This window comes from Harpegnathos saltator, unplaced genomic scaffold, assembly GCF_003227715.2.
Source record: "Harpegnathos saltator strain DR-91 unplaced genomic scaffold, Hsal_v8.6 scaffold12, whole genome shotgun sequence".
Taxonomy (NCBI): domain Eukaryota; kingdom Metazoa; phylum Arthropoda; class Insecta; order Hymenoptera; family Formicidae; genus Harpegnathos; species Harpegnathos saltator.
Genome location: NW_020229895.1, coordinates 346,568 through 373,304, shown reverse-complemented (window position 1 = coordinate 373,304; position 26,737 = coordinate 346,568). Strand labels below are relative to the sequence as shown.

Here is a 26,737-nt window from a genome sequence, read left to right as displayed (position 1 = left end):
GGAGAGGGCACAGAGAGAAGGCAAAGACGGAAGAAACAATAATACACTTTTGAACGTTTAACAGAACGATCGTGATTGTAACATACTCTTAACATATATACATATGTGTCTAAAATTATAGCCATATCTACTGCTTACGTTTCGTTTGCTTTTATATCTACATACATGTACACATATTATATCACACCTAAAATTGTTTTGTTCCGCGAGGAATGATATGTATGTTACGTGCCCCGTCGAGGAGACACGAGGCGACTTTCATTTATAAGTACGTACACCTCGGCCGGGTATTTTCTTTCAGTCACATGTTCTTCAAACAGAAGGGATGACTTGTTATCTTAAAATTGTTATAAGATACGTGACTAAAAGGAAACACAATAGGCGGCGGTGAACACCCTGTGTGTATGTACGTAAATAATGTCTCTTTATCTTATTTATCGAAATTGCAGAGAGCAAAATATTTCGTTTTCTTTACGATATCCGCAGATAATAACATATATCATATAGTCATGTGTCACTTGTTTCTTAAATAACGATTATAAATAATTGTGCAATCAGCATACTTTGTTTATCCTTTGCGCTACTTATAACGGTCATCTATATGGAGCGTTATTTATCTTTGCAATTAATTTAAAACGTGTGATTTACAACAAAAGAAAGATAACGCTTATGCTACTTGTCAGCATATCGTAAGATATATATCGCAGCCACAACTTGAGAAGTGCGATCAATAACTTAATCGATTAACTCTATTTCAATAACTCCACAAATCTGTAAAGCTATACTTTCAATATTGTGTCTCTTTCATCTCTTTCGTGATTCTTCTTGAGGAGGAAGAACGATATCAATTCTACTCACTCTGAAATATCTCTCTCTTCCCCCCTCCTCTCTCTTTCTCTTAGTGACAATGCCAGAATTGATTAATTGGTTGGAAATAATAACTTTATCTCGCGCTTATATACCTTGTACATTCGTCAAATATGACTGGACGTATGATAAAACCTTGGAATTTAATCGCGTCCTCAATGTTGTGCGAGTATGTGAAACAATTCAGTTCAACATGTAACTTGTGACTTTTACCCTTAATATTTTGACGGCCGGACTCACGTATACTTGAGATCACTGAACCAACAGTTATCGGCCAACTTCACATATACGTGAGTTGATTTAGTTTAAAAATTCAAAAACTTCATTTATAAACTTAAAAAAAATACTCTTAAAAATGTATGAAAATGAATATATATACTCAAATTTGAGTGTATATATCTATATTTGAGAGTATCTATATTTGAGAGTAAATTTGAATAATTAAGTATAGATATTCAATATTTGAGTATTTTTTTTTTTCTGTAAGAGACAACAGGGTGTATGCTGATAACCTATCAAATGTTAGTGATCAGGTATCAGATAACACTGATGAAGAATGAGACGGTGGAAGTGAAATTATAGTCAGAAAGATGGCAAATCTATTACTGAAATAATAACGCCTTTTTACTTACTAACTACTAATTATGTCTGAGTTCGCAACATCGTGTCAACAGCATGCCTTCAATTTGTAACAAAGCTTAAAAAAGGTACTGGCGGCAGCCAGTAGTTTTCGACATTATACGCCGGCGGCAAGAGCAAATTTTTTCGTGAAATGTGCGGCCGTCAAAGTGTTAAGATATTATTCAGAAATCGTGCGATACATTTTCTATATATTCACTGAACGAATGATGCGAAAAATGAGAAAAAATTTTTCTTTCTAAAATCTCGTTCTCTCTCTAAAATAGAAGCGCGAGATGCTTATCTTAAACACACGACCTTAAGTCGAAAAGAAGCTGGATGACACTCTCGTCAGCTAACGTTGAGGTGTCTCCGATGTTCCTGTCGCCCGCTGCGATCTTTCTTAACATACGTCTCATGATCTTGCCGGATCTTGTCTTCGGTAGGGCTGGAGCATGCTGAATGACGTCCGGTTGGGCGAACGGACCGATCCTTTCGCGCACTGTTCCAATAATGTTCTTAGTAAAGCGAGAATATATATGTTAGACTTTCATTAAATAAAATAATCGATGATTAATTCAGGTTGCGAAGTTGCTAAGTTGAAGATAAAGCACATTTTATTGTTAAAATGAGTGAGAGAATTCTATTTTTTTTCTCGATATTTATAATTATTATCAGTTAAGTATCGAGATTGCTCTACTTTGCTCAACATACACAGCATTATTAATTTCTGGTTACCGTTGAACAACAAATTACATAGCTAGAAGTAATTGCTCTTAGTAATTCTATCGCTTAATTATCGATTATTTTTAATTACAGTTTGCTGAAAGTCACTTTAAATCAACGAAACCCACCTTTCTTTTTAAGCTCGATTTGCAATTTCTCGTCGAACGTTCTTCCCGCCGTAGGCGTTACAAAACAGTAAAGGCATTGACCTTTCACAAGATGTGATTTGCTGACTACCGCGGCTTCAGCTACTGAAGAATGTTCCGCCAACACACTCTCTACTTCGGCCGTTGACATTAAGTGACCAGAAACATTCAGCATATCGTCGATACGACCTGTCACCCACAAATATCCGTCCGCGTCGCGCCTCGCACCTGAAACGCAAACGAAAAAAGAAATGAAAAATAGATTTGGAACTGTTTGTGCCACTAGAGCAGGACTATAAAACACAACGCAACTGCAGATCGTTTCGCCTGAATTTATTTGATTAAACGCTCAGACATTCCGCTGTCTCGCTGTCGGTCTTGAATGTCAAATGAGATTCTTATCAAAATTGTCGGTTAATGTAGTCACCGTTGACGCGATCTATGTATCCGCAACATTGAGCAACTGTACAACCCGATTCAATGAAAATCGTGCTAGAATTTTAAAGTCCTACAAAATGTCGTTGAAGAAGATCAAGGCCCGTCAGATATTCGACTGCAGAGGCGAGCCTACTCTGGAAGTCGACGTGATTACCGACGTGGGTTTGCTCCGATCATCGGTACCCTCCACTGTATCAATCAACCCTAATCAGGCAGTGGAGATTAGAGACGGGAACATGGCAGCTTACCACGGTCGTTCGGTGTTCAAAGCCATCGATATCGTTAACAACGTGATCGCGCCCCAACTGTTGAAATCGCGCCTGGATGTCTGTCAACAGACTGAGATAGATGCGCTGCTCAACAAGCTGGATGGCACGGATAATAAGTCGAGACTCGGCGCGAACGCTATTCTCGGGGTCTCTGTAGCCTGCTGCAAGGCTGGAGCGGCAAAGAAGGGTCTGCCAGTCTACAGGTTATCGTTTATTATCTAGTTGATTTCTCTTCATTTCGTCTTTACGGTTGTATCTTGGTCACTTCTTATCCCTGTCGATGTCTTGTTTAAAGTTTTGCTTTCCCGTGCTGCAGATACATCGCCGAATTAGCCGAGAACGGACAATTGCGCGTGCCCGTGCCAAGTTTCAGCATTATCAGCGGCGGCAAGTACGCCAGCAACAATTTAACGTGTCAGGAATTCGCCATTCTACCTATAGGTGCGCTCAACGACCGACTATCGCTTTCCATCCTTTATCTTCACGCCATTGAATATCTTCTCATTACGTAACTCGCATGCTTGATGCAGGTGCTGAAAGCTTCGCCGACGCCATGAAGATGGGCACCGAGGTGTATCGCGTGGCGGAAAGAAAAATCATCGAGACACAAGAAATACAAGGCCCACCGGCCGTCAGCGATAAGGGAGCCTTCGTGCCCACAATGGAAGGCGATAAGGATGCCTTGACTCTCTTAAACGATTCCATTAAGGATGCAGGCTACGAAGGCAAAATTAAGATCGCGCTGGACATGGCAGCGAGTGCCTTTTATAAAGAAGGTCGTTCGGCAGTTCAGAGCGGAAAATTCAACTTTTACGAATGAAAGATCGCTCGAAGTCGAGTGGGATTTCATTCGTCGACATTTAGAAAGAAAAAGTAACGAGAACGGTGCTTGTACTCACGCAGGGGGATACGATTTAGCCTTCAAGTCAGAAGAATCCGACCCTGCCGATTATTTGGAAGCCGAGGCTCTACGCGACCAATATTTGGAATATATCTCGGAATTTCCAGCTATAGTCTCGATCGAAGATCCTTTTGATCAAGAGGATTGGGAAGGCTGGCTTACTATCGCCGGCCAAGATGTTCAAGTGGTTAGCGATGCTCTCACGGCGATGAATGCCGAGAGGATCTCGGAAGCAATGGATAAGAAAATGGCAAATTGTCTCGTGCTGAGGATATCGCAGATTGGCACCGTAACCGAGCTCATTAATTGCGCAAAAATGGCCAAGATCAACGACTGGAGCTACGCTGTGAGCGCGAGTCGCGCCGAAACGGAAGATAATTTTATCGCCGATCTGGCGGTCGGTCTGTCCGCCGGGCAGTTCAAGGCAGGCGCACCTTGCAGGTAACGTGAAGCATATAATTTGCATTTAAACTGCATTGAAAGCTCGATTGAACTTTACTTCCACATTTTTTAATCAAGCTCATATTTTAATCAAGCTTCTATTCAAGCGTTTTTTCCAATTGCAGAGGCGAAAGAATGGCCAAGTATAATCAAGTATTGAGAATCGAAGAGGAGCTCAGCAAGGATGCCAAATACGCTGGGCTGAAATATAAGGATCCACCAGGGAAATAAGAATACGATATAAATGCGTATTATCAACTTAAGCACAATTCTCGAGATCGATCATGAAGAAAGCAACGACGCTTACCATCACCCGTGCAGTAAAAACCGTTGAATCGATCGAAGTACGTGTTTTGGAAACGTTGATGATTGCCATAGAGGGTCCGCATCATGCCCGGCCACGGCCGACTGAAGACAAGGTATCCTTCTCCTTCGCCCTCGATCACGCGACCGTCTTCATCGAGAAGTTCTGGCAGAACTCCGAAGAAGGGAAACGTCTGTTCGCATACATCATGGTATGTTAGGAATTCATTATGAGTGTATTCGGGGAGAAGCTATTAGCGCTATCAACGCAAACGTTATCAATGCACTACTACTTTGGAAGGAAGCCTATAACGTTAAATAGTGCTAATAACATTTCGCCGAATATATCCTATACGAGGAGAATTGTTGATGACAAAGGAAAATCACTAACCGCAGAACCTGGCTTCATAGGCGTGGCACCAGGTAACGGTGTGATTACGTGACCGCCGGTTTCTGTTTGCCAAAAAGTATCCGATATGCTGCACTTCCTGTGGCCAATGAGATTGTAAAACCAGAGCCAAGCTTCGCTGTTGATCGGCTCACCCACTGAGCCGAGCACCTGAAACACATGTATCAGCTTGTACGTGACTTGAATTAAACATATCATGAGACTCACCTTAAGTGTGGATAGGCTGTGTTTCTTTACGTGCTCGTCACCGAACTTCATGAGTGACCTGATAGCCGTTGGCGCCGTATAAAATTGCGTGACCTTATACTTGTCGACGATTGACCAGTATCGATCGTTGTCCGGATAGAAGGGCGTACCTTCGAACTGTCAACAAATGCGAATTACGAGAGTAAAGAGGAATACAGAATATGAGAGTAAAAGAGAGAGAGAGAGAGAGTAAAAATGTGGAACGATGAACGATCAATTTAGATCGATAGAACATAGAAGGTGTATACGTACTATGACGGACGTTGCGCCGTTTGCCAATGGACCGTAAACAACGTAAGTATGTCCCGTAATCCAGCCAATGTCGGCGGTACACCAATAGATATCACTCGGGTGGTAGTCGAACACATACTTGAAAGTCGTAGCTGCGTAGATCAAGTATCCCGCGGTGGTGTGAAGAACGCCTTTCGGCTTTCCGGTAGATCCGCTACAAAAAGAACAGTGTCTCAATGAGATGAACTAAAAGAGATATGCGTGTTGAAGAAAAAAGGGAAACTAATCGTTACTCTCTAAATTTTTTTCAATTTTTTTCAGTTAATTCCAGTTGAAAAGTGAAATGAAAGCCGAGTCATTCTCAAAGAATCTAGAAAGAACACTGTTTCTATTATCTTTTATATTTATTAATTAAATATCTATTATCTTTTATATTTATTAATGAAATATCTATTATCTTTTATATTTATTAATTAAATTATCGTTCATAGCTCACATAAGAATGCATATAAGAAGGCTCATACCTCGTATAAAGGATAAAGAGCGGATCCTCGGCGGCCATCCAGACCGGATAACAGCTCGCTTCCGCGTCTTCCATCTCATCGTGCCACCAAGCGTCTCGATCGTCGTCCCAAGAGACATTGGTCTCCATAGCACCGCCCCCGTTGCTGGTACCATTCACTACGTTCATCTTACCCTGGGGACAACTGAGTCTCCTCAGATGTGCGACGACGATACAACTTTCGAGCTGGTGACCTTGTTTTTTGGCTTTGTCCAAAGCTTCGTCACAGATATTTTTCAACAGAAGTAACTTCTCGCCTCGCCACACGCCATCCGTAGTGATCAGAACTTTGGCTTTCGAGTCGAGTATACGTTCCGCCAATGAGTCGGAAGAGTAACCTGCGAACTATAATCGCGTACATCGTCTTTTTTTCTGCTGAAATTCGTTTTCATCCTGTCATCCTCCTCGCCCGTTCCTCTTTACTCACCACCACACTGTGAATCGCTCCTATCCTCGTGCAAGCTAACATCGCGATTGGAAGTTCTAAGATCATCGGCATGTAAATCACCACTCGGTCGCCCTTGGAGATTCCTTTCGACTTGAGAACGTTTGCGAACCTGCATGTTTCCTCGAGCAATTTTCTATAAGTCAGTCGTGAATAATCATCCGGGTCGTTTCCTTCCCTGGAAGTAACGATTCAAAGATTTAAATACCGATGAAAATTCAAGGTCAAAGAACCGTAGCGCGCTACGACACGTCTCGGCCGGCTTACGCACGATATTTGCGTTGTAAAACGCAAATCCCACAGCAAAAATACGTCTACAACTGTAAATGTAGATTAAAATCTTGATCTACGTATCTGACGTATCAATGTTCCACATGTGGACGTAAAACTCGAAGGTTAATACTTTCAAATAATCTTGAACACTACCTTGGGGACGAAGGAGAAACCAAGGTTGGGAATGTGCTTACAGCGTATAACACGATATGTACAGAAAAGTATGTCTAAAAAAATATACTTTGATAAATATAATTCGCTGATGTACTGAAACATTATCGCAAAGCAAATTATAACATTATGTAAGACCTGATCTTATGCATCACATGACATCGTAAGTCATAAAGAATTACGTGAGGATTATATAAATTGATTTGTAGGAGAAAGAATATTTGGTGAAAGATATATTAGATATAACTGTATGATGTAAATTAGATTATGTTTGAATTTTTCACGTCAAATTGTTCATCAAATTATCATCAACTCCTTAACGCACGAGACGCAAGGATAAATGACAAATTATAAATGCAAATAAAATTTATTGAAAAAAACTCATAGTTGAAATCTAACTTGAAAAGTTAAAGCGAGATACACATTACTTGTAGACTTATAGACTTATAGACAATTTGTATCTTTGTTTCTGCCGTATTCCATATGTAATATGCTTTGCATTCCATACATAACGATAACAATCATTAGCATATAAACTCAACTTTTACAGATATCTTTTCTTTTCAAATTCATTTTATTCATTGAAATAAAATATACATCACGTTAACGGTTTGAAAATAATCTTTGTCAGTCTATCTTCCTCTCTTCATTCAAATTCAAGGTTGAACGGTAATCTATTTGCATGCAATTTACATTTTATTTTATTACGTTATTGACATACATTTTGCAAATACCGAATTTTCTCTTTATTCTCGCATGCATTTCAAACTAGTTCATTCATACTTTTGCTTTCGCACTTTTTCATTATTTGCTACTCATTGCAAAAAGAAAAACGTAAAATATTGTTCTTCACAGTCTCGTTGCGTTAGATTATTATACTCGACTTCGACAAATAAAAATATATCTTTGGCATCTAAGACGGATAAGAAAGGAATATTCAGTCTAAAAATTTCATGCAAATCGCATGATGTTACGTCAGCGTTACGTGTGCGCTTGCACACGAGGAAGCTAACATGATAGCTGACGCGGTCGCGCACGATATGTCGTCGGCCAATAAAGGAGCAGGTGTGGACAGTACGTTAAGTTTTCGACGAATAGGCGGACACTACACCGATCGCACGATCATGCAATCAAATTCAGTTATGATACCACATGAAAGTCGAAATTTCGAGCGGTTGTTTACAACTAAATAAATTGTATTCGTTACATAACTCTCGAATTCCACGGGAAACATTACAATACGATACTATATGTATTCACATGTTTGCATGATATTATCAATGTTAATCGACAGACGATAATACAGTGCAAGCCGGATATAAAATATGTATGAAGCGTGATATCGCAAAAATTACGTAGGCTTCGCGTTTTTACAAGTCTTCTTACATAGTTATATGAATGTGTATACCACGTGTGTTTGCCAAACGGTTTTTATCGTTCGTTGTACACTTTCAACATTTCCTCCGCTCTTAGAGACCGACCAAAGCGCTTAAAAATAAAAATAGCGTATACTCAATGCTGTAACAATAGCAAAGCAAAACTTAAAAAAATGTATTTATCGTAACGAAAGTTCTACATGGTTAGAATGACTTGCTGAATATCTACAAAGCGAGGTGTACTTTGCATAAATAGAAAACATAAATGGAAATGAGCCATCCAACGGCAGTCAAAAAGTCAGTTTGATTATTACTTTGGATTTGACCGTCGCCGAATTCGAGCCACATTGTCCTTCATACAAATTAGACTAGATATATTCTCCGTTATGCCTTACCAATAAAATGCAATTTTATCACCGTTACCGCTCTTCACATTCTTATCCAGTAAGTTGAAGCTTATATTCGTCGATGCTCCCTCCATCCATTTTATAAAAATATCACCTTTACTCAGCTCGAAATTGTACGAGAAGAACTTCTCCTCGATCGCCGGCGTTTCCCAGTAAAATTGCTTGGCGATCTCGCCCCAAAATTTCACCGGATCTTTAATCGATCTGAATAAATGAACAAAAGAAGAGCAGACATTTTTTTTCGTATCAGTACTGTGGATAATTTTATTTCGTTAGTATAAATTAAAATAATCGGCGTATTTATAATGATTCTTAACTGACATGTAAGCATTATTAAAAGTTAGATAATACAATACAATATAATAGAAGCTGATACTTTAATATTTATGATTAATCGATTTAACTCTCTTTTCTTACGCGACAATTTTCCGTCCTACTTTATTCACAAATTTATGTGCATTTGACGGCCAGAGATTGCCGTCGTGAAGAAGTCGTGATTTACATTATTACTTTTTCATTAACTTTATCGGATGACAAGTGAATAATCGAACGAAAAAAAAACAAATGTGTTTTGGAACTACGTTGAAGCTATAAAGATCTAACGATTTCTCTGTGATTTATCTTCCTTTTTATCTTCGTTTTTATTCCGCTCTCGCAAGAATCTATGCAGCATGTTCGAAGATTAATCGAATCCGCCTGAGGCGACAGAATAATACGTTTAAAAGAAAAATAAAACAGGCAATAAATCATACACAATATCAGTAACGTTTCTTTTTCCTTCTGATCAATCTCCAGCTGTTCGCGGGTAACATTAGGACATTCTTAAACGGGAATTTCGTCCCACCCCACAGAATCGATATCGCGTTTCGATTTGTACTTGTTATAGAACGTGTAACGTCCGAATCCGTACCGAGATCAATTTCAACGACCGGAGCATTATCTAACTTGTTCATCGTGCAATTAAGCTCTACGACATTGCAGAAGATGCGATATTTCTTTTTCTGTTAATAACCGCCCTTGCTATCGCGTTCATCCCCTTTAAGCGGCGCCATCCTTGCCATTTAGGTTGTACTTTTTCTTCCTTATCATTGATAAATTGATAAACCGCGACTAATTAATTTCTGAACAAAATACGCATTACTATCTTACGTTACAACCAATGTTTTTATCATTTTTGCTTTTCGCAACATTTTCATAATGTCTTCGACGCATACGGAGTTTATCGTCCCGAAGCTCGATTCGACATGCCGATTCTGATACATTTTTCTCACGACAGGCATTGCATTGAAATTTTGTGAATTCTGACTCACCTCTCGTGCATTTGCTTATATTGCTCCATACTACTGCAATGGGCTGTCTTCGCGAGTTCCGGATTGGGGTAGTATATTTTATCCGCCATGTTTCACCCTTGCCTTTATCTGTGATAAGTTTTCGGACAACTGACAGCGGCGGTCTACGTGAAGTCAAGAGAAAAGGATATTACTGATAATACCCTCGGTATTACTCTACTTTCCGATTGTATGACACGCCAAGATCCGTGACACGTCCTGGCGTTCTGCTGAGGTGGCTGAGGAGCGTCCAAATTGCGATCAGGTTCGCACGGTCCTACCGCTTTACTGGCTTGGCTGATAAAGCGCGACTGTTCCACTGTGCGGTAAGCGCGCACAACACGACCCTCTACGAAATGACGAAAGAGCGATCGCGGAAAGAGCGACAGATAGCACGTTCGATTGTGTGTGGTGCGTTACATATAGGTCGATATTATACGTTCATGATAACGGCTTACCTGGTCGAATAAATAACCTTAGCAATTGACCGTGTTAATTGCTTCCAACGGACAAAGAACTTTGTAATTATTGATATACTAATTAATAAACTGAGCTAAATGAATATCGTAACACAATGGGAAAACAATGATTTTGTTCTTATTTATCCAGCTTAAATTAACTGACGCTGAAGGTGCTTTCATATGGAAATCCGTTAACAAAATGTAAATGAGATAGATATTTCAATTGGTAATTTAAATGATTTAATATTCACCAATGAATAGTTGAGTTGATTCGAACGCTGTGATCGATATAACTGTATCGATAGGACCGGTGCGAGTAGAAAACTTGAAGAGTGAACGTTTGAGAGTATGGGCCAGAGCACAGACTTCTGCATAACCCATAAGAGAATCAACCAATCAGAGTTCTTCTATCCTGAGGAGGGATGTATTATGTGTTATACAAAAGCCTGTGCTCTGGCCGCCTATGAGCAAAAGCACAGGCTCTTGCATAACACATAATACATAACGCATGAGAGAATAAACCAATTAGTTTTCTTCATTTCCCTCCTCAAGATAGAAATGAAGAACTTTGATTGGTTGATTCTCTTATGCGTTGTATATTATGCGTTATGCAGAAATCTGTGCTCTGGCCCTAACAAATAGGGTTGCATCTCTTGGATATCTCTCTCTCTCTCTCTCTCTCTCTCTCTCTCTCTCTCTCTCTCTCTCTCTCTCTCTCTCTCTCTCTCTCTCTCTCTCTCAAAGCGATACGCAAAACCATGTTATCCAAAAACATTATAATTTAGGCGAAATAAAGGGTAATCTAATAATTTTGCAATCTCTAATTAACCCGTTATAATAAAGGCCAGAGCACAGACTTCTGCATAACGCATAATACACAACGTATAAGAGAATCAACAGAGTTCTTCATTTCTGTCCTGAGGACAGAGGAGGGAAATGAAGAAAATTAATTGGTTTATTCTCTTATGCGTTATGTACTATGTGTTATGCAAAAGCCTGTGCTCTTGCTCTAACAGGTCTAATAAATAACATTAAATCCCTTGTGAGGTCGATCACATAAATCAGCTGATCAATTATGGAACGTATTTAAATTAGTTCAAGGCCTACCAACCTTGTAACTAATACCAAAATTTCCAAAACCGATTTCGGAAGACGCCTATCGCTGTAAAACTAAATAGCCTTTATTTTGGAGCATTTTCAAATGCAATTTTAAAGATTTACAAAAAGCATCTCAAAAACGTTATAATTTTTCATAGGGTCGAAAACTAATCAAAACCGTTGGTCTTGCAGGATCTTGAGCGCTAACGCCCTCTTGGGAATATCGTGGCTGGAATATGAAGCTGTAACTCGAAATAAGCATAAATGGTAAAGAAAAAAATTTTATTATCGTGGATGTCAGCCTTAAGAAACGAGTTATCCTATTGGATATCCTACATCGCTTGTATTGGACACAGATGATGTGTAAATTCGTCAGCAATCTGAAAATCCACGAACATTCACGAAGGTCTGCGCCGGTGTCGCGAAAGATTGCGAAAGATTCGTGATACGCGCAGGTATGCGCGCGATCTTGACCGTTAGAAAATTGCGCCATTTTTTAGTTGCCGTGTGCAATTGAATTGTTTAGCGGAACGTAGTTGCATACGGTGGACGTGCTGAGGGCGATTCAGGTTATCTGTTCCGCGGTGTTGCTGAACTTGGTAAGTAAAACCTCCGTCTATGGCCGGCCACCGACAACAACAATAAGCCATCCACGTGTGTGACTCCGTGACGATAGGAGCGTCAACGGAGGGCAAACGGGATTGATCATCGATCGAAATAACGAGTAGCGTGGAGGCTCGACCACGTTATAGCCCGTGCTACGAGGCACTGTGACGGTATAAACCGGATTGTTGCAGTCGGAATCACCAATCGCCTGACCGAACAAAATGTCGGTGGACACGCTGACCGACTCCGAGTTACGGACCAAACTGATGGAATACGGCTACCCGGTGGGGCCGGTGACACAGACGACTCGTAAGATACTCGCGAAGAAACTCAAGAACCTCATCGAGACCCGCGGCGGCGTCGGCTCCCGGCATTCGCTGGCCGCGAGGTGAGAGGATCACTCTTTTTCAGCTACGCTGTATTAAATATGTTTTTCGTGTCCGAAAAATTCAAGTCCACGCTCGGCGCTTGGAATGGAAAGTGGAAAAGTTTTACGTGCTGCTCGAAATCGTCGTGATATGATCGAGTGCAGAATCAAATGCTTAAGCTCGCGATAATAATCGCCGCATTTATTCGCGAAGAAATGATTGCCAGAATTAGAGCTTTAATGTCTGTAGCTGTAACGTCGATTTAACAATTGACGAAAAGCTCTCCCTTTACTCATGTCGAAAACTGGACTCAATTGTTCTAGTTTTGATCTCCAATAAAAATCTTGGTATAGAAAATGCGATCACGGAGAAATATCCTGAGATAGAATTATTTTAGTCTCAACATTCAGTATTAATTTTAGTTGAATTTATTATTTTTAGTTTGTTATATGATGCCAAGACTATCATCTAGAAAGTGATAGAGCATCACAAAGCCACGCTTAACCACTATTGTTTTACAAAAATTAAACTTTATTTTTTGTGAGATAGGTTCCTGACTGACCTTGTATAAATAATTAAGGATACCTTGAGACACATATGCATTATACATGTATCTTTATTCGATGTTTCCTTTTTTTTTTTTTCTTAATTTCTGCATTAGATACAGCAGTGATGACACGGATGATGATACCAACACAAGTGCTGTCAAGAAAAAGAAAGGTTCATCAAATTTACGCCGGCAAACACTGGCAAATCCTATGCCACCACCTTCTCCGATAACCTCTGATACTATAAATACAACGAAGAATTTGGTCAAAGAAAATCTATCACCCCCACCTCACTCGGAATTTAAGGATCCAGCACCAGCAGGAGTGATTGCAAGTTTTGAATGTAGTCCAGTTGTTTCTACAACACGCACGACTTCAAAAACTATTCAAAATAGATTTGTCAAGACACAAAAGGCATCCAATATATCTGATGGTTTGGATACTGGGTCGGATTCAGATGTTATGGAAGATACGGCAAGCTCATTTGCTACACGCTCCAAGTATCTATCTAACACCAACAGATTGTACGATTCTCATAGAATACTTGATCGTGGACCAACATATGAACTTGATCAAATGTCAAAAGCAAAACCAATTCATATGACGACGAAAGACATCAAGTATAACGTAAATATCATGAAACCTAGCATGTCCACAATGCAATCTCTGCAGGATGACATAAGCGGTAGGGACAGTGCAAATCAAAGAGATCTTCTTGCTAATTACGAGACTCCATTTCTATCAGAATTTACGAGGAGACTCAGCTCACGATCATTAATAAATACATCGCCAACACCATTGTCGAGCTTAAAGAGTGAGTATGCCTCTTATAGACATTCTAAAGTCTGTTTTTTACAGTAACATTATTGTATGATTGTATTTCTCAACTAGTAATATATCCTTTCTCGATTGAATGTTGGTACTCGATACACATGTTTATTTTACTCCGAGTACAAGCAACCCAGTATAGCTGTAAAGAACAGGCTTTTAATATCCTTATGTAGGATAAAGAAGACTTGTATTGCAAGCTATATTTGCTTTTGTATTTTCTCTTAATGTAGATCCTCTTTTTTTTTTTTTTAATTTTGCACTTAGGTCCTACATTACGTCATACTCTGCCCGGCTTACCAGAAGTGAAAGAGAAGGATTCAAATGGGTTTTCTTCTTTGAGAACAACATACTCAACATCCCAGAGTCCCAGGTACGCATGAATTATGCATTAACATTAGTAGCAGTAATTACACGTTACAAATATAGACAAATATTGTTTAGCACAAGGCACAATGCATCATCGTCCGTTGACAGAGTTCGAGATATCATAAGTAGATCGACTTACAAACCGTCTACGACGAACAACAGAGAGGACGTACGAAACAATCAGAATATCGTGTCGATGATCCTCGTGGCAGTGCTCGCTCTATTCTTTGGCGTTCTCGCGATAATATATCTGGGTCTTGGTGGGAAAACTGATACGCTACCGTCACTCTCAACGGGTAGGTATGCAGACATATAATTACTCGGAAGACAGATTCCTCGAGAGATACAGTTTAATACTAATTACAATTTGTAACAAAGCGCAAAGTGCGTAATATAGCTCGAGTTAGCTCACAATGGAGCCAAGTTGTACATCTGTCGCTAATCACTAACTAACGCTCAAATCTCATATCGCTATTTTTACGAAGTTAAAGTAATCAGGGTGAAACCAAGTTAAGTTGAATGTGCAAGAGTAAAACTTTAAATATGTGTGTATTTTCTTTTCTCTATATTCATGTATAATAAATGTCAAGTATCTCTTGAATCTCTAGTTTGGATATTTTATTTCCTTTTCCCATTCTCTCTTTGTGTGTGATATGCATATATACATGTGTATATCTATGTATATGTATATGTGTATATACTTATACGTATCATTTCTCCAATGTTTTAACTCGATGATTGCGGACACGCGCTTTGTACAATTTAGTTTAATACATAATATGCATGTTTACGCGTGTATACGAGATGCGATTTATCAAGAGCTCATATAATTAAATCGAGTAAGTCGATCGAGATCTTTCATACAAGCAAAAAAAAGCAAAAATTATCTACGAGCGTTTGTATCGAATACTGTTCTGTTCTTTTACCTGCGCTATACAACACACTGTGTATCGATAAATTTCATTTATAGCGTCATACGCCTATATTTATAGATAACAACATACCGCAGTGTTTCTCCGATGGAGCTCCCGATCTTAGAACACCTAGAGTAAATTGTGTAATGAAGAAAAATTTAGAGTCCGTGTTGCAACTGTTAAGGCGTCTACAGCCCTTATTAACGAGAAAAGCGGTATCTAAGATATGCGAAAATTCAAACGAGAAAGCGTATTTGACCGATGCGGAAATTGTGGAAACGTTCACGAGCGAGAAAGTGGTGGGTTCTAAATTGACGGTAAATTTCTTTTAACGTAATAAGCACTACGGTAATCGTAATTTTTCTATTTAACCGTATCCAGTCGAGCCTCGAGGTGAAGGAGGATCTGCACAACGCGCAATTGTTAATCATTAAGAATCCCAAATGGGGTATCTCGCTGATAAATATAAACGACGATAACGAAGCGACCGTCGAAGTGTTAGATACTCTGGTAAATATATCTATATATGTATCGTTAATTTGTATTGTTCTCTAAATGTCATAAAGCATGCTAATGTCTCTAAATGACATAAGCACGCATTTCTTGTCGAACTAAAACGAATGTTTGTGATCGTTACAGGATAAATTATTTTCCGCTCGTCCGGATGGAAAAATCGGGATGATAATCCTAAATCCCGAGCTGCCGATGCAATGCCTTGTTAAGAACAAGCTCTTTACCATATTTTCTTCTCTCCTTATAGTGGCATTTGGTAAAGTTTTAACAGACTGCTTATTGGAGAAAACTTGTTAATTTTTAATCATGAGATTCTTAAGTGTGCATATTTTAATATTAATAATGCGAGACATGTTGCTAACGATCTTACGATTTGCTGACACATAACACATGTATGCTATATATTTCAGTAAATTAGTTACATTTTAAAGCAATGTTATTCTTTGCGATATAATATACTGTATTTATACTATTTTATACAATAATACGTATATGCAGAGTGTGATCGAACATTAATTAATTTGGAATCGAATAACAAATTAATCTTTGACAAAACGTTTTACTAGACGATACATCTGGATAATTTCAATCTGAGTACATTTAAACGTTTCGATGGCAACATCATTATGTACGTCCAAGTCTTGTGTATTCAATTTACCATTGGCTTTCTGAAATGCTATGTTTGAGCATAATTTAGTTCGATAATAATGAATTTTATTGCTAAGGGACTTGAATTTTCTATTTGATTTCAAGTTGCAATGTCTTTCCGTTTGATTATACTCTGCCTGATAAATAAACAGTATATGTGATAACACACTTCTAATGATAGCTATATATTCTCAGGTGTATTAGCGGTTATTGGGATTCAAAAATTAGGCCTTTGGTATGTAAAATACAAGAAATCCACTGAAAGAGAGGTGTTTAAACTTGTTAGTGAAATTTTAAACATTGTCGAAACACATCATCAAAATGCGTCCGTTCAGCCAGGCACACAGGATAGTTTTCTCGCTATAAATCACGTGCGAGACAATCTTATTTTGCCGAAAGACCGTAAGAGAATGTCCGGTCTCTGGGAAAAAGCGGTAAAATTTTTAGATGAAAATGAATCGAGGTAAGAATTTTTCGGCGTGAGGTTTATTTATTACATCTGAGTGTACAATGTACATATATGTACAAGTGTAGATAGCGACATAATAATGTAATTTTCATCTTCAGGATTCGAAAAGAAGTGCAACAAGTGGCGGGAGAAGAATTCTGTGTGTGGAGATGGTTGCCGAATAACAGTTTAAATAAATCTTCCGTGCAAAGCACGACTTTGTCGAGTAAGAAACCGAAAGTTTGGCAAGGACAAGCATTCGAGACGATGGAAGGATCTGTCAACAGTTTAACATGTTCGCCGACACCTTGCCTAAAAATCAGGCATATGTTTGATCCAGAAATGTAAGTTGCACGTTAATGTATATACTCGAGTGTGTTGATTATCGTTGCGGTATGCTTCTTATGCATATACGAAGTGTAACACAAAAAAGAGGGTTTAAAATGAAGTTAAGACAGAATCTTTAAGATGTATTCCTTGTAATTTTAAGTATGATTATTTTACTTTTTATTTTCTTCCCGTGTTGTACAGTGAGACTGAAGATGATTGGGAGACGAAAGTACAAGACGCTATTTTAGAGAAATGCGGGGAAAGCGTAAAGATTCTCCACATTCGAGTAGACATCGCTAGCCGTGAGGGTTGTGTCTATATGAAATGCCTGTCACAGGAAGACGCCGGTAAAGCTTACAGAGCATTACACGGATGTTGGTTCGATGGTACGTTGTAATTCTTATCTTATTGGTCTGATGTAGTAGCCACCTTTTTTTATTTCCTTTCGATATTTCTACTATTTGTAATTAGATCTACTTTATTGGATACGAACAGCATTTTCTTCACACAGAAGCTTCCCTTTTCAGGTAACTTAGTGACTGTGAAGTACCTGAGATTAGAGCGTTATCACGAGCGATTTCCTGATGCCGCCCGTTGCGTAACGCCTCTCAAGCCAAGCAACAATCAACGATTATCTATGCAGGCGCATTATTGGCAGAGTCCTGCGGAATCGAATTAACAGTGCACATTTCTGTTCAGGGATTCAGCAAAACATGCTGTTCTCGCACACACAATTGTCTGCCGACCGACACTTACGAAATCCATTTTTTTGTTTCAAGATAAAATACTTTTGTGCTGCAGCGCATATATATTAGAAGTGCAGATTATAACAGTGTGATAACATCCAAGGATTGAAGAGACTTTTTTATATGCATTTTTTTAATTCGCTAACTGTATCATATTTTATTCTATCTTTCAAGAAGAACGATGGGGGGATATGTGTGTTTTTAATATAGTTGAATAATATAATAATAAAACATTAATATTAACAATAATATAATAATAATAAAATAACAGTAATATACTTTTAAAAAGTTGTAAAAATAATTCAATCTGTGTTTTATTTTAACCCGGGTTTTATAATATTTTCAAGTAGCAATATATATGTGCGCGTGAGTATAATATTGTATTATCTATAAGATTATCTAGCTATATATGTATATATATATATATATAAATCTGTACAGAAAAGTATAATTGCATAGAGCATATGAGTACATGTGTGTATATACATATATATATATTTCTTTTTTAATTTTTATAATATGAATATTTGAATCTCCATTAAAAATAATAGCACGGTATGTTATCAGTTTAAAATCCAGAAATCTCCAAAGACAAATTTAATCAACAATATTTACATAAAGAAAAAGGTTATACGTTTTTAGGAGATTCAAATTTTATAGATGTTCCAAGCGTTTTTTGTCCGTTTCACATATTCCAGCTGTTTCAGCTATTTCAGCTGATGTTTCAGATGTTTCAGACGTAAATATATTTATGACTATAGGCGTTTCAGACTTTTTACATGTTACAGACGCTTCACATCTTTCAGATATACGTTTTAGTAGTTGAATTATTTTAGAATTTTCAGATGTTGCAGGCAATTGAAGCGTTTCAGATGTTGCAATCGATCCAAGTGTTTTAGATATTTCAGGCTTTCCAAATACTTTAGACGTTTTCAATGGAAGTAACGTTTCAGATGTTTCAGGCACTGTAAATGTTATAGGCATTTCAGACTTTTTAGATATTACATACACTTCACACTTTTCAGATATACGTTTTAGTAATTGAAATACTTCAGACTTTTCAGATGTTGTAGGCAACTGAAGCGTTTCAAATGTTGCAATCGATCCAAGCGTTTTAGATGTTTCAGGCTTTCGAAATACTTCAGACGTTTCCAATGGAGGTAACATTTCAGATGTTTCAGACGTTGTAAATGTTATAGGCGTTTCAGACTTTTTAGTTATAGACACTCCACACCTTTTAAATATATGTTTTAGTAGTTGAAATTCTTCAGGCTTTTCAGATGTTGCAGGCAATTGAAACATTTCAGATGTTGCAATCGATTCAAGCGTTTTAGATATTTTAGGTTTTCTAAATACTTCAGACGTTTCCAACGGAGGTAACTTTTCAACTAATAAATCTATATAGGATTTAGTTTCTAGATCATCACTTGTTATACCGAGTGCTTGCATTAAGTCATTAATTATTTTTTTTGAGGTTTCCATATCTTTATCTATTACCTGTACAACATTACCGATTATTAGAAATGAATTTATCGATAAAGATTTGTAATACAATACAAAATGAGTCACGAACTTTTATCTCTATAAATTCACCCAATAATTCGTAAAAGTCAATATTTATTAGAGCATCCTTAGTGTAATATGCTTGTCTGTGTTTTTTCATAGAGCCTCTAATACCGTTTGTTCCTTCCAATATAGTTGAAAGCATTGGAATTTTATGACATAGAAGCGAACCATAGGATTTACATATTTGCACACCGTCTTCATTAAATCGTATATAAGAGATTAACGATGCATATCCATGCTATATAATAAAAGAGGATATCTTATGCAAGTTATAGCATATAATATTATAGATATGCAATATAACTGCAATTCAGCCAGAAATAATTCGTCGAAAATGACGACCGCCATTTCAAGATCGTTAATATCGAAAAGTTCGATTCGAAATTTCGACATTAATTTTGAATAAACAAACAATCGATGAATTATTTCCGGCTTGAAAATTTTTCTATTCAAAATGTGTAGATATGAACAGGTATGTTAACATGTTACATTGTGTTTGATGTGAATTTAAAAAAAGAAACGCTATTAGTCGACCATTCTATTTTGTATACCTAAGAATTATACATCTTATTAATTACAAACGCATTGACATAAAATTGTTAAAAACGGTTAACACAGTGAATATGTTCATTAAAAAATTAATAATTATTTTCACTTACTTCTTCAAATATCCGTAACATCAAATTTCCATTCATTGTATTATAATAATGATCCGTTGTTTTAATTGGATACGTAGAAAATAACAACGTATAAAGTTTCGTTATTAAATCCTTATAATTCTGAATTTTTGCTTTTATCTCAACGGTTAACATTTTTATTTGCAATTTTTAAAAATTAAAAAAATTCCTGAAATATGCTAATAATTTAAAATATATATATTCGTCTGATTTACTTTTCTAGTAAACTTGAAGAAACTGTGAAGGTTGCTATGTACAATCACACATATTTATATAGGATTTCAGGGAAAGGACAAATATGAGATGATTCATAGCATTCATAGCATTCATAGCAAATTCAAAGCATAATACAGCTTGTATACAAAGTTAGCATCTTGCTAACATATTTATAACTGTCATATTATAATCAACAACAAAAGACAAAAAGCATGAGATAAACACGTGATCTGTTTTCTCCACAATCCAATCTTCGATGTTACATGAGCCGTTATTTACTAATCGGGGTTGATCGAAATATTCCATTCTGAAGAGAAATATCGAAACGAAGTGGTGACGTAGCCACGTGCATTGGTTATATACTATTCAAGACCCATAGCCTGGGTAAAATTTCTTCACTATCAAATCACGCCATCTAAAAGAAAAGAATGGAAGAGTGTTTCATTGGATGCATTCAGCAGAACGAGCAGAAGACAACGTTTAATAAGTGGGTGCGTTCACGACACTCAACAGTTCCGCAATTGTTGAGTAATTTGTCAATGTTATTGGTCTGAATGTAAGGATCTAACAGTAAGGACCAATAGTCACTAATCGCTCACTGAGCGGTTTTCTCCGCTGAACGCACCCATGCTTAGGCCCAGTTGCACCAACATTATTTTGGTTTTAAGTGAGACTTAAACATAAGTCTATCTTTATCTTTCTTACTAATTAAATAAAGACAGAGATATATTTAAGTCTCAATTAAAACTAAAATAATGTTGGTACAACTGGACCTTAGTGATTATTATTTGCTGCACCGACGAGATATTCTATTCCATATTGAATGAATTTTGGAGCACGGCCTATAAAGACTGTTGGGGTCTATTCTTTATAGCTGCACTGCTGAACTAGTGCAATAAGTTAGAGTGAGAAAAAATATAGTTGTCTCATTTTAACTTATTGCATTGCAGTTCAGCGGTGCAGCTAAAAAGAACAGATGTCAGGTGTGTTTAATTTGAACTTAATATGTTAATGTATTCGAAGATTTAATATTTAATACGTACTTTTATTTTTCCTGCTCCCCCTGACCCTGGCGCTCTTTTTAGACCTCTGTGTAAAGTCTGACATAGAGGTGGCAACTGTAGGTTCTAGCACGAACATAAACCGCCTGAAAGTGAATGTAGCATGGACTTCCACCAAAAACAGATTTTACCACCGAAACCTGATAGTGGATGTAGCATCGTAGTTTCCCTCTCAAAATGGATGCAGATGGCGTCCTTTCCCAATGCGGAAAGTCGGAGTCGCAGAAAATGCCGTGTTGACCGTTCTCTGATTTCTCTCCCTGATATTACCAGAGAGGAACGTGAGAGCGGCCAACACGGTGTTTTCGACGACACCGATTTTCCGCACTGGGAAAGGGCGCCATCTGCATCCATTTTGAGAGGGGAACTACGATGCTACATCCACATTCAGGTTTCGGCGGTAAAACCTGTATGTGGTGGCAGTCCGTGCTACATCCATTTTTAGGCGGTTTATGTCCGTGTTACAACGATAATAGCGTACTTGACAAGCACGGTTTCGCACATTGTTACGCGTTTATAACATGAATTAACATGTTAACATGTGCAAAAAAAAAGAATTGACATTGTGTATGATTAATATCATGAAGATCATACGAAGTGTCCGGTAATTAGCTGCCAACCCGAAGTGTGAGGGTAGATTGGGTTGAGACAAACATAAAAGTCCCATACCATTTTGCGAGATTCGCAATAATTATCGAGTTATTAATGACAGAAATCTGAGGAGTAAAAGCGCGCCGACATAGATGATTCGAAAAGCGTTGCAGCTGCTTGGGGCAGCGATCATGAATCTTTTCCCTAGCGTGAACTAATAAAAAGTGAAAGACTTCTGTGAATCAGTGAAAAATGAAAAATTTTATATGAATTTGTGACAATCGAAACATTTCACACGACAATTGAGTCGTTCAACATGGCAGTTGCGCGTTCTGGATAATTCAATGAATACCAAAGAAATCAAAATGATCAAAATAATAATGTCCGTGTAGTCCGAAGGATATTACGTGACACGCAAAATCCGTTTGATATAATATCCAAAGAAAATGTTTCAAAATATTTATGTATAGGTAATATAAACCTTATGCACCGACGAGATATACTACAAAGACTGATAACCTTACGGGATTTAGCGTACCAGAGAAATTTCCCTGGTGAGGCACTCGGGTGAAATAGACCGTCTCGCATTTAGCGCAGTAAAATTTAATGGAAACTAATACTTTTCAATCCTCTTCTTCGGATCAAAAAGATTCAGAATTCAGACATATTCAAAATGTCAATACTTTTTAATACGTTTCAATTCGATATTTTATACAGAGAAGTAGGACGAAGGGAATGGGATGCGGGCAACAACGATACATCATGCGTCTCCAGACGTGTCAAATCGTTTATTATAGAGGAGACTTTGATACGGCAACATGTATTCAAATATTTAATCATCCCATGGATCATTTATATATAATATTGCAATAAAAAAAAATTAACGCGGATGAATGAACGATTCGTATCAATTTTTCCTTTTCTTATAGAGCAATGAAAGAGTAAATCAGTATCGAAAATCGAATACCGATTAATACCATAAATCAATGTCAGAAAATTGTCCAATGACAATTTGTTCTCATTTTTCAGGTAGTTACCGCTATAATTTACACAACAAATTAACTCGGTTAAACGAACGATTCGTATCAATTTTTCTTCTCTTAAAGAAATGAGAAAATAAATTAGTACCGAAAATCGAAGGTAGATCAATACCTAATTTATTCATCAAATTAACGCGGATTAATGGACTATTCGTATTAATTTTCTGTTTTCTTATAGAGAAATGAAAGAGTAAATCAGTACCGAAAATCGAATATCGATTAATACCATAAATCAGTGTCAAAAAATTGCACACGTGCATTGACAATTTGTTCTTATTTTTCAGGTACATGCCCCTCTAATCTTATTCAACAAATTAACTCAGATAAACGAATGATTCGTATCAATTTTTCTTGTCTTATAATAAAATGATAAAATAAATCAGTATCGAAAATCGAAGACCGTTCAATATCTAATTTTTTCATCAAATTAACGCGGATAAATGAACAATTCGTCTGAATTTTTTCTTTTCTTATAGAAAAATGAAAGGAGAAATCACTACCGAAAATCGAATACCGATCAATATCGAATTTATTCATCAAATTAACGTGGATAAACAAACGATATGTATCAATCTTTTTTTCATTTATAGAGAAATCAAAGACTAAATCAATACCGAAAACCGGATATTGATCAATACTATAAATCAGCGTTAGAAAGTTGTCTAAGTGCAATGACAAGTTGTTTTCATCTTGCAGGTACTTACCCCACTAATTTACTCAACAAATTAAGTCGGATAAAAGAAAGATTCGTATCAATTTTTAATCTCTTATAAAGAAATTAGAAAATTAGTCAGTACCGAAAATTGAAGACCGATCAATATTTAATTTATTCATCAAATTAGTGGATAAATGAACGTTTCGTCTGATTTTTTTTTCTTATAGAGAAATGAAAGAGTAAATCAGTAACGAAAATCGAATATCGATCAATACCGTAAATCAATGTCAGAAAATTGTCCAAGTACAATGACAATTTGTTCTCATTTTTCAGGTATTTATCCCTCTAATTTACTCAACAAATTAACTCGAATAAACGGATGATTCGTATCAATTCTTCTTGTCTTATAAAGAAATGAGAGAATAAATCAGTACCGAAAATTGAAGACCGATCAATATTTAATTTATTCATCAAATTAACGCGGATAAATGGACGAGTCGTATAAATTTTTTTTTCTTATAGAGGAATGAAAGAATAAATCAGTACCGAAAATCGAATATCGATTAATACCATAAATCAGTGTCAGAAAATTGTCCAAGTGCAATGACAATTTGTTCTCATTTTTCAGGTACTTACCCCTCTAATCTTATTCAACAAATTAACTTGGATAAACGAATGATTCATATCAATTTTCTTTGTCTTTTAAAAAAATGAGAAAATAAATCAGTACCGAAAACCGAATATCGATTAATACCATAAATCAGTGTCAGAAAATTGTTCAAGTGCAATGACAATTTGTTCTCATTTTTCAGGTACTTACCCCTCTAATTTACTCAACAAATTAACTCGGTTAAACGAACGATCCGTATCAATTTTTCTTGTCTTATAAAGAAATGAGAGAATAAATCAGTACCGAAAACCGAACACCGATTAATACCTAATTTTTTCATCAAATTAACGCGGATTAATGAACGATTCGTATTAATTTTCTATTTTCTTATAGAGAAATGAAAAAGTAAATTAGTATCGAAAATCGAATATCGATTAATATCATAAATCAGTGTCAAAAAATTGCCCACGTGCAATGACAATTTGTTTTTATTTTTCAGGTACTTACCCCTCTAATCTTATTCAACAAATTAACTCGGATAAACGACCGATTCGTATCAACTTTTTTTGTCTTATAAAAAAATGAGAAAATAAATCAGTACTGAAAACCGAAGACTGATCAATACCATAAATCGATGTCAAGAAAATTGTCCAAGTGCAATGACAAGTTGTTTTCATCTTGCAGGTACTTATCTCACTAATTTACTCAACAAATTAAGTCGGATAAAAGAACGATTCGTATTCAATTTTTATTCTGTTATAAAGAAATTAAAGAATCAGTCCGTATCGAAAATCGAAGACCGTTCAATATCTAATTTTTTTCATCAAATTAACGTGGATAAATGAACAATTTGTATCAATCTTTTTTTCTTTTATAGAGAAATCAAAGACTAAATCAGTTTCGAAAACCGGATATTGATTAATACTATAAATCAGCGTCAGAAAATTGTCTAAGTGCAATGACAAGTTGTTTTCATCTTGCAGGTACTTACCCCACTAATTTACTCAACAAATTAAATCGGATAAAAGAACGATTCGTATCAATTTCTATTCTCTTATAAAAAAATTAGAGAATCAGTCAGTACCGAAAATTGGAGACCGATCAATATTGAATTTATTCATCAATTAACCGATCAATATTGAATTTATTCATCAATTAACGCGGATAAATGAACGATTCGTATGAATTTTTTTTTCTTATAGAGAAATGAAAGAGTAATAGTACCGAAAATCGAATATCGATTAATACCATAAATCAGTGTCAAAAAATTATCCAAGTGCAATGACAATTTGTTCTCATTTTTCAGGTATTTATTCCTCTAATTTACTCAATAAATTAACTCGAATAAACGAATGATTCATATCAATTTTTCTTGTCTTATAAAAAAATGAGAGAATAAATCAGTACCGAAAATTGAAGACCGATCAATATTTAATTTATTCATCAAATTAACGCGGATAAATGGACGAGTCGTATAAATTTTTTTTCTTATAGAGGAATGAAAGAATAAATCAGTACCGAAAATCGAATATCGATCAATACCAGAAATCAGTGTCAGAAAATTGTCCAAGTGCAATGACAATTCGTTTTCATTCCCGAGTCTTTCCCGAGTCGAAATATTAATTCTACATTGATCCTGCAAATTGCATCCAATTTGAAAAATCAATGTAGAATATCTAGGTGCGCAATAGTGAACAAGCTTTGTCCTACCTGAACGTTATATCTGGCTACTCTTGCAGTCTCGCCCATGATGAGTCTTCGACAGCGACGTATTCCGCAGTTATTTAATCTCTCGTTTATTTCGATAATGTATATGTACTTAATCCTTATATTCTTAATTTAAATGAACAATTTTTGTTGATTTTGATTATATATTCGCTTAACAGCGCAAGAAAGAGAACAAAGATAAAAACGTAAATAGGACTGCCTTTGTTAGAACTGCGCGTGAGATAAATATATAAGGATTAAATAATTATATAAGAATTAGAGGAAATGGGAGATGAAAAACACTTTTTATTCTCATCATTCTTAAAGTTCTTTTTTCCTTTTTTCTTCTCTTTTTTTTTTCTTTTCTTTTTTCTAATGAGAATAATGAGAATTGTAGCTCTCAAAAGAGCTGAAGCTGCAAAGGTAAAGACAACGGTTATGTCTAATAATGCTGTTTCACTAATAGAGATTTTAATTCAGATTCGGTACAATAAGAAAGATAAACAATAATGAGAAACGGACATTCTAGCAGATTCTAAACGAAAACAGCAATCTGAGCATTATTAGACGAATAAAAATC

At 36.6% G+C, this 26,737-nt stretch overlaps 4 protein-coding genes across 9 annotated transcripts; 2 read left to right on the top strand and 2 right to left on the bottom strand.

Moving 5' to 3' along the window:
* Positions 1-118: 118 nt before the first annotated feature.
* AcCoAS (acetyl coenzyme A synthase) lies at positions 119-10,228 on the bottom strand. The gene is made up of 10 exons (XM_011143064.3): positions 10,140-10,228; positions 8,818-9,033; positions 6,585-6,780; positions 6,120-6,502; positions 5,617-5,809; positions 5,326-5,481; positions 5,101-5,268; positions 4,714-4,903; positions 2,340-2,585; positions 119-1,987 (listed from the first exon to the last, which is right to left on the bottom strand). The coding sequence occupies exons 1-10, from the start codon at positions 10,226-10,228 to the stop codon at positions 1,791-1,793; spliced, it is 2,034 nt and encodes a 677-aa protein (XP_011141366.1). The 3' UTR covers positions 119-1,790.
* Positions 2,594-4,717, top strand: LOC105184340 (enolase). The gene is made up of 5 exons (XM_011143063.3): positions 2,594-3,267; positions 3,381-3,505; positions 3,595-3,840; positions 3,968-4,406; positions 4,532-4,717. Exons 1-5 carry the CDS (start codon positions 2,747-2,749, stop codon positions 4,635-4,637), a joined length of 1,437 nt encoding a protein of 478 aa, XP_011141365.1. The 5' UTR covers positions 2,594-2,746; the 3' UTR covers positions 4,638-4,717.
* A 1,839-nt stretch (positions 10,229-12,067) lies between the features above and the next one.
* MAN1 (LEM domain-containing inner nuclear membrane protein MAN1) lies at positions 12,068-18,249 on the top strand. Of its 4 annotated transcripts, XM_025305039.1 has the most exons (13): positions 12,070-12,171; positions 12,243-12,315; positions 12,514-12,710; positions 13,352-14,052; positions 14,334-14,439; positions 14,496-14,731; positions 15,428-15,648; positions 15,731-15,859; positions 15,989-16,118; positions 16,706-16,973; positions 17,078-17,302; positions 17,490-17,674; positions 17,816-18,248. In XM_025305039.1, the coding sequence occupies exons 3-13, from the start codon at positions 12,544-12,546 to the stop codon at positions 17,965-17,967; spliced, it is 2,520 nt and encodes an 839-aa protein (XP_025160824.1). In that variant the 5' UTR covers positions 12,070-12,171; positions 12,243-12,315; positions 12,514-12,543; the 3' UTR covers positions 17,968-18,248. The 4 variants fall into 4 exon arrangements, with proteins under 4 accessions (XP_011141369.1, XP_011141370.1, XP_011141368.1 ...); XM_011143067.3 differs by having other exon boundaries at positions 12,068-12,315; positions 12,393-12,710; positions 17,816-18,249; XM_011143068.3 differs by having other exon boundaries at positions 12,068-12,315; positions 14,511-14,731; positions 17,816-17,967.
* A 119-nt stretch (positions 18,250-18,368) lies between these two features.
* On the bottom strand, positions 18,369-20,434 carry LOC105184345 (uncharacterized). Of its 3 annotated transcripts, none has more exons than XM_011143070.3 (4): positions 20,260-20,434; positions 19,608-19,838; positions 19,092-19,531; positions 18,370-18,999 (listed from the first exon to the last, which is right to left on the bottom strand). In XM_011143070.3, the coding sequence occupies exons 1-4, from the start codon at positions 20,410-20,412 to the stop codon at positions 18,993-18,995; spliced, it is 831 nt and encodes a 276-aa protein (XP_011141372.2). In that variant the 5' UTR covers positions 20,413-20,434; the 3' UTR covers positions 18,370-18,992. The 3 variants fall into 3 exon arrangements, with proteins under 3 accessions (XP_019697527.2, XP_011141372.2, XP_011141371.2); XM_011143069.3 differs by having other exon boundaries at positions 18,371-18,999; positions 19,085-19,531; positions 20,260-20,433; XM_019841968.2 differs by having other exon boundaries at positions 18,369-19,531; positions 20,260-20,432.
* Positions 20,435-26,737: the final 6,303 nt, after the last annotated feature.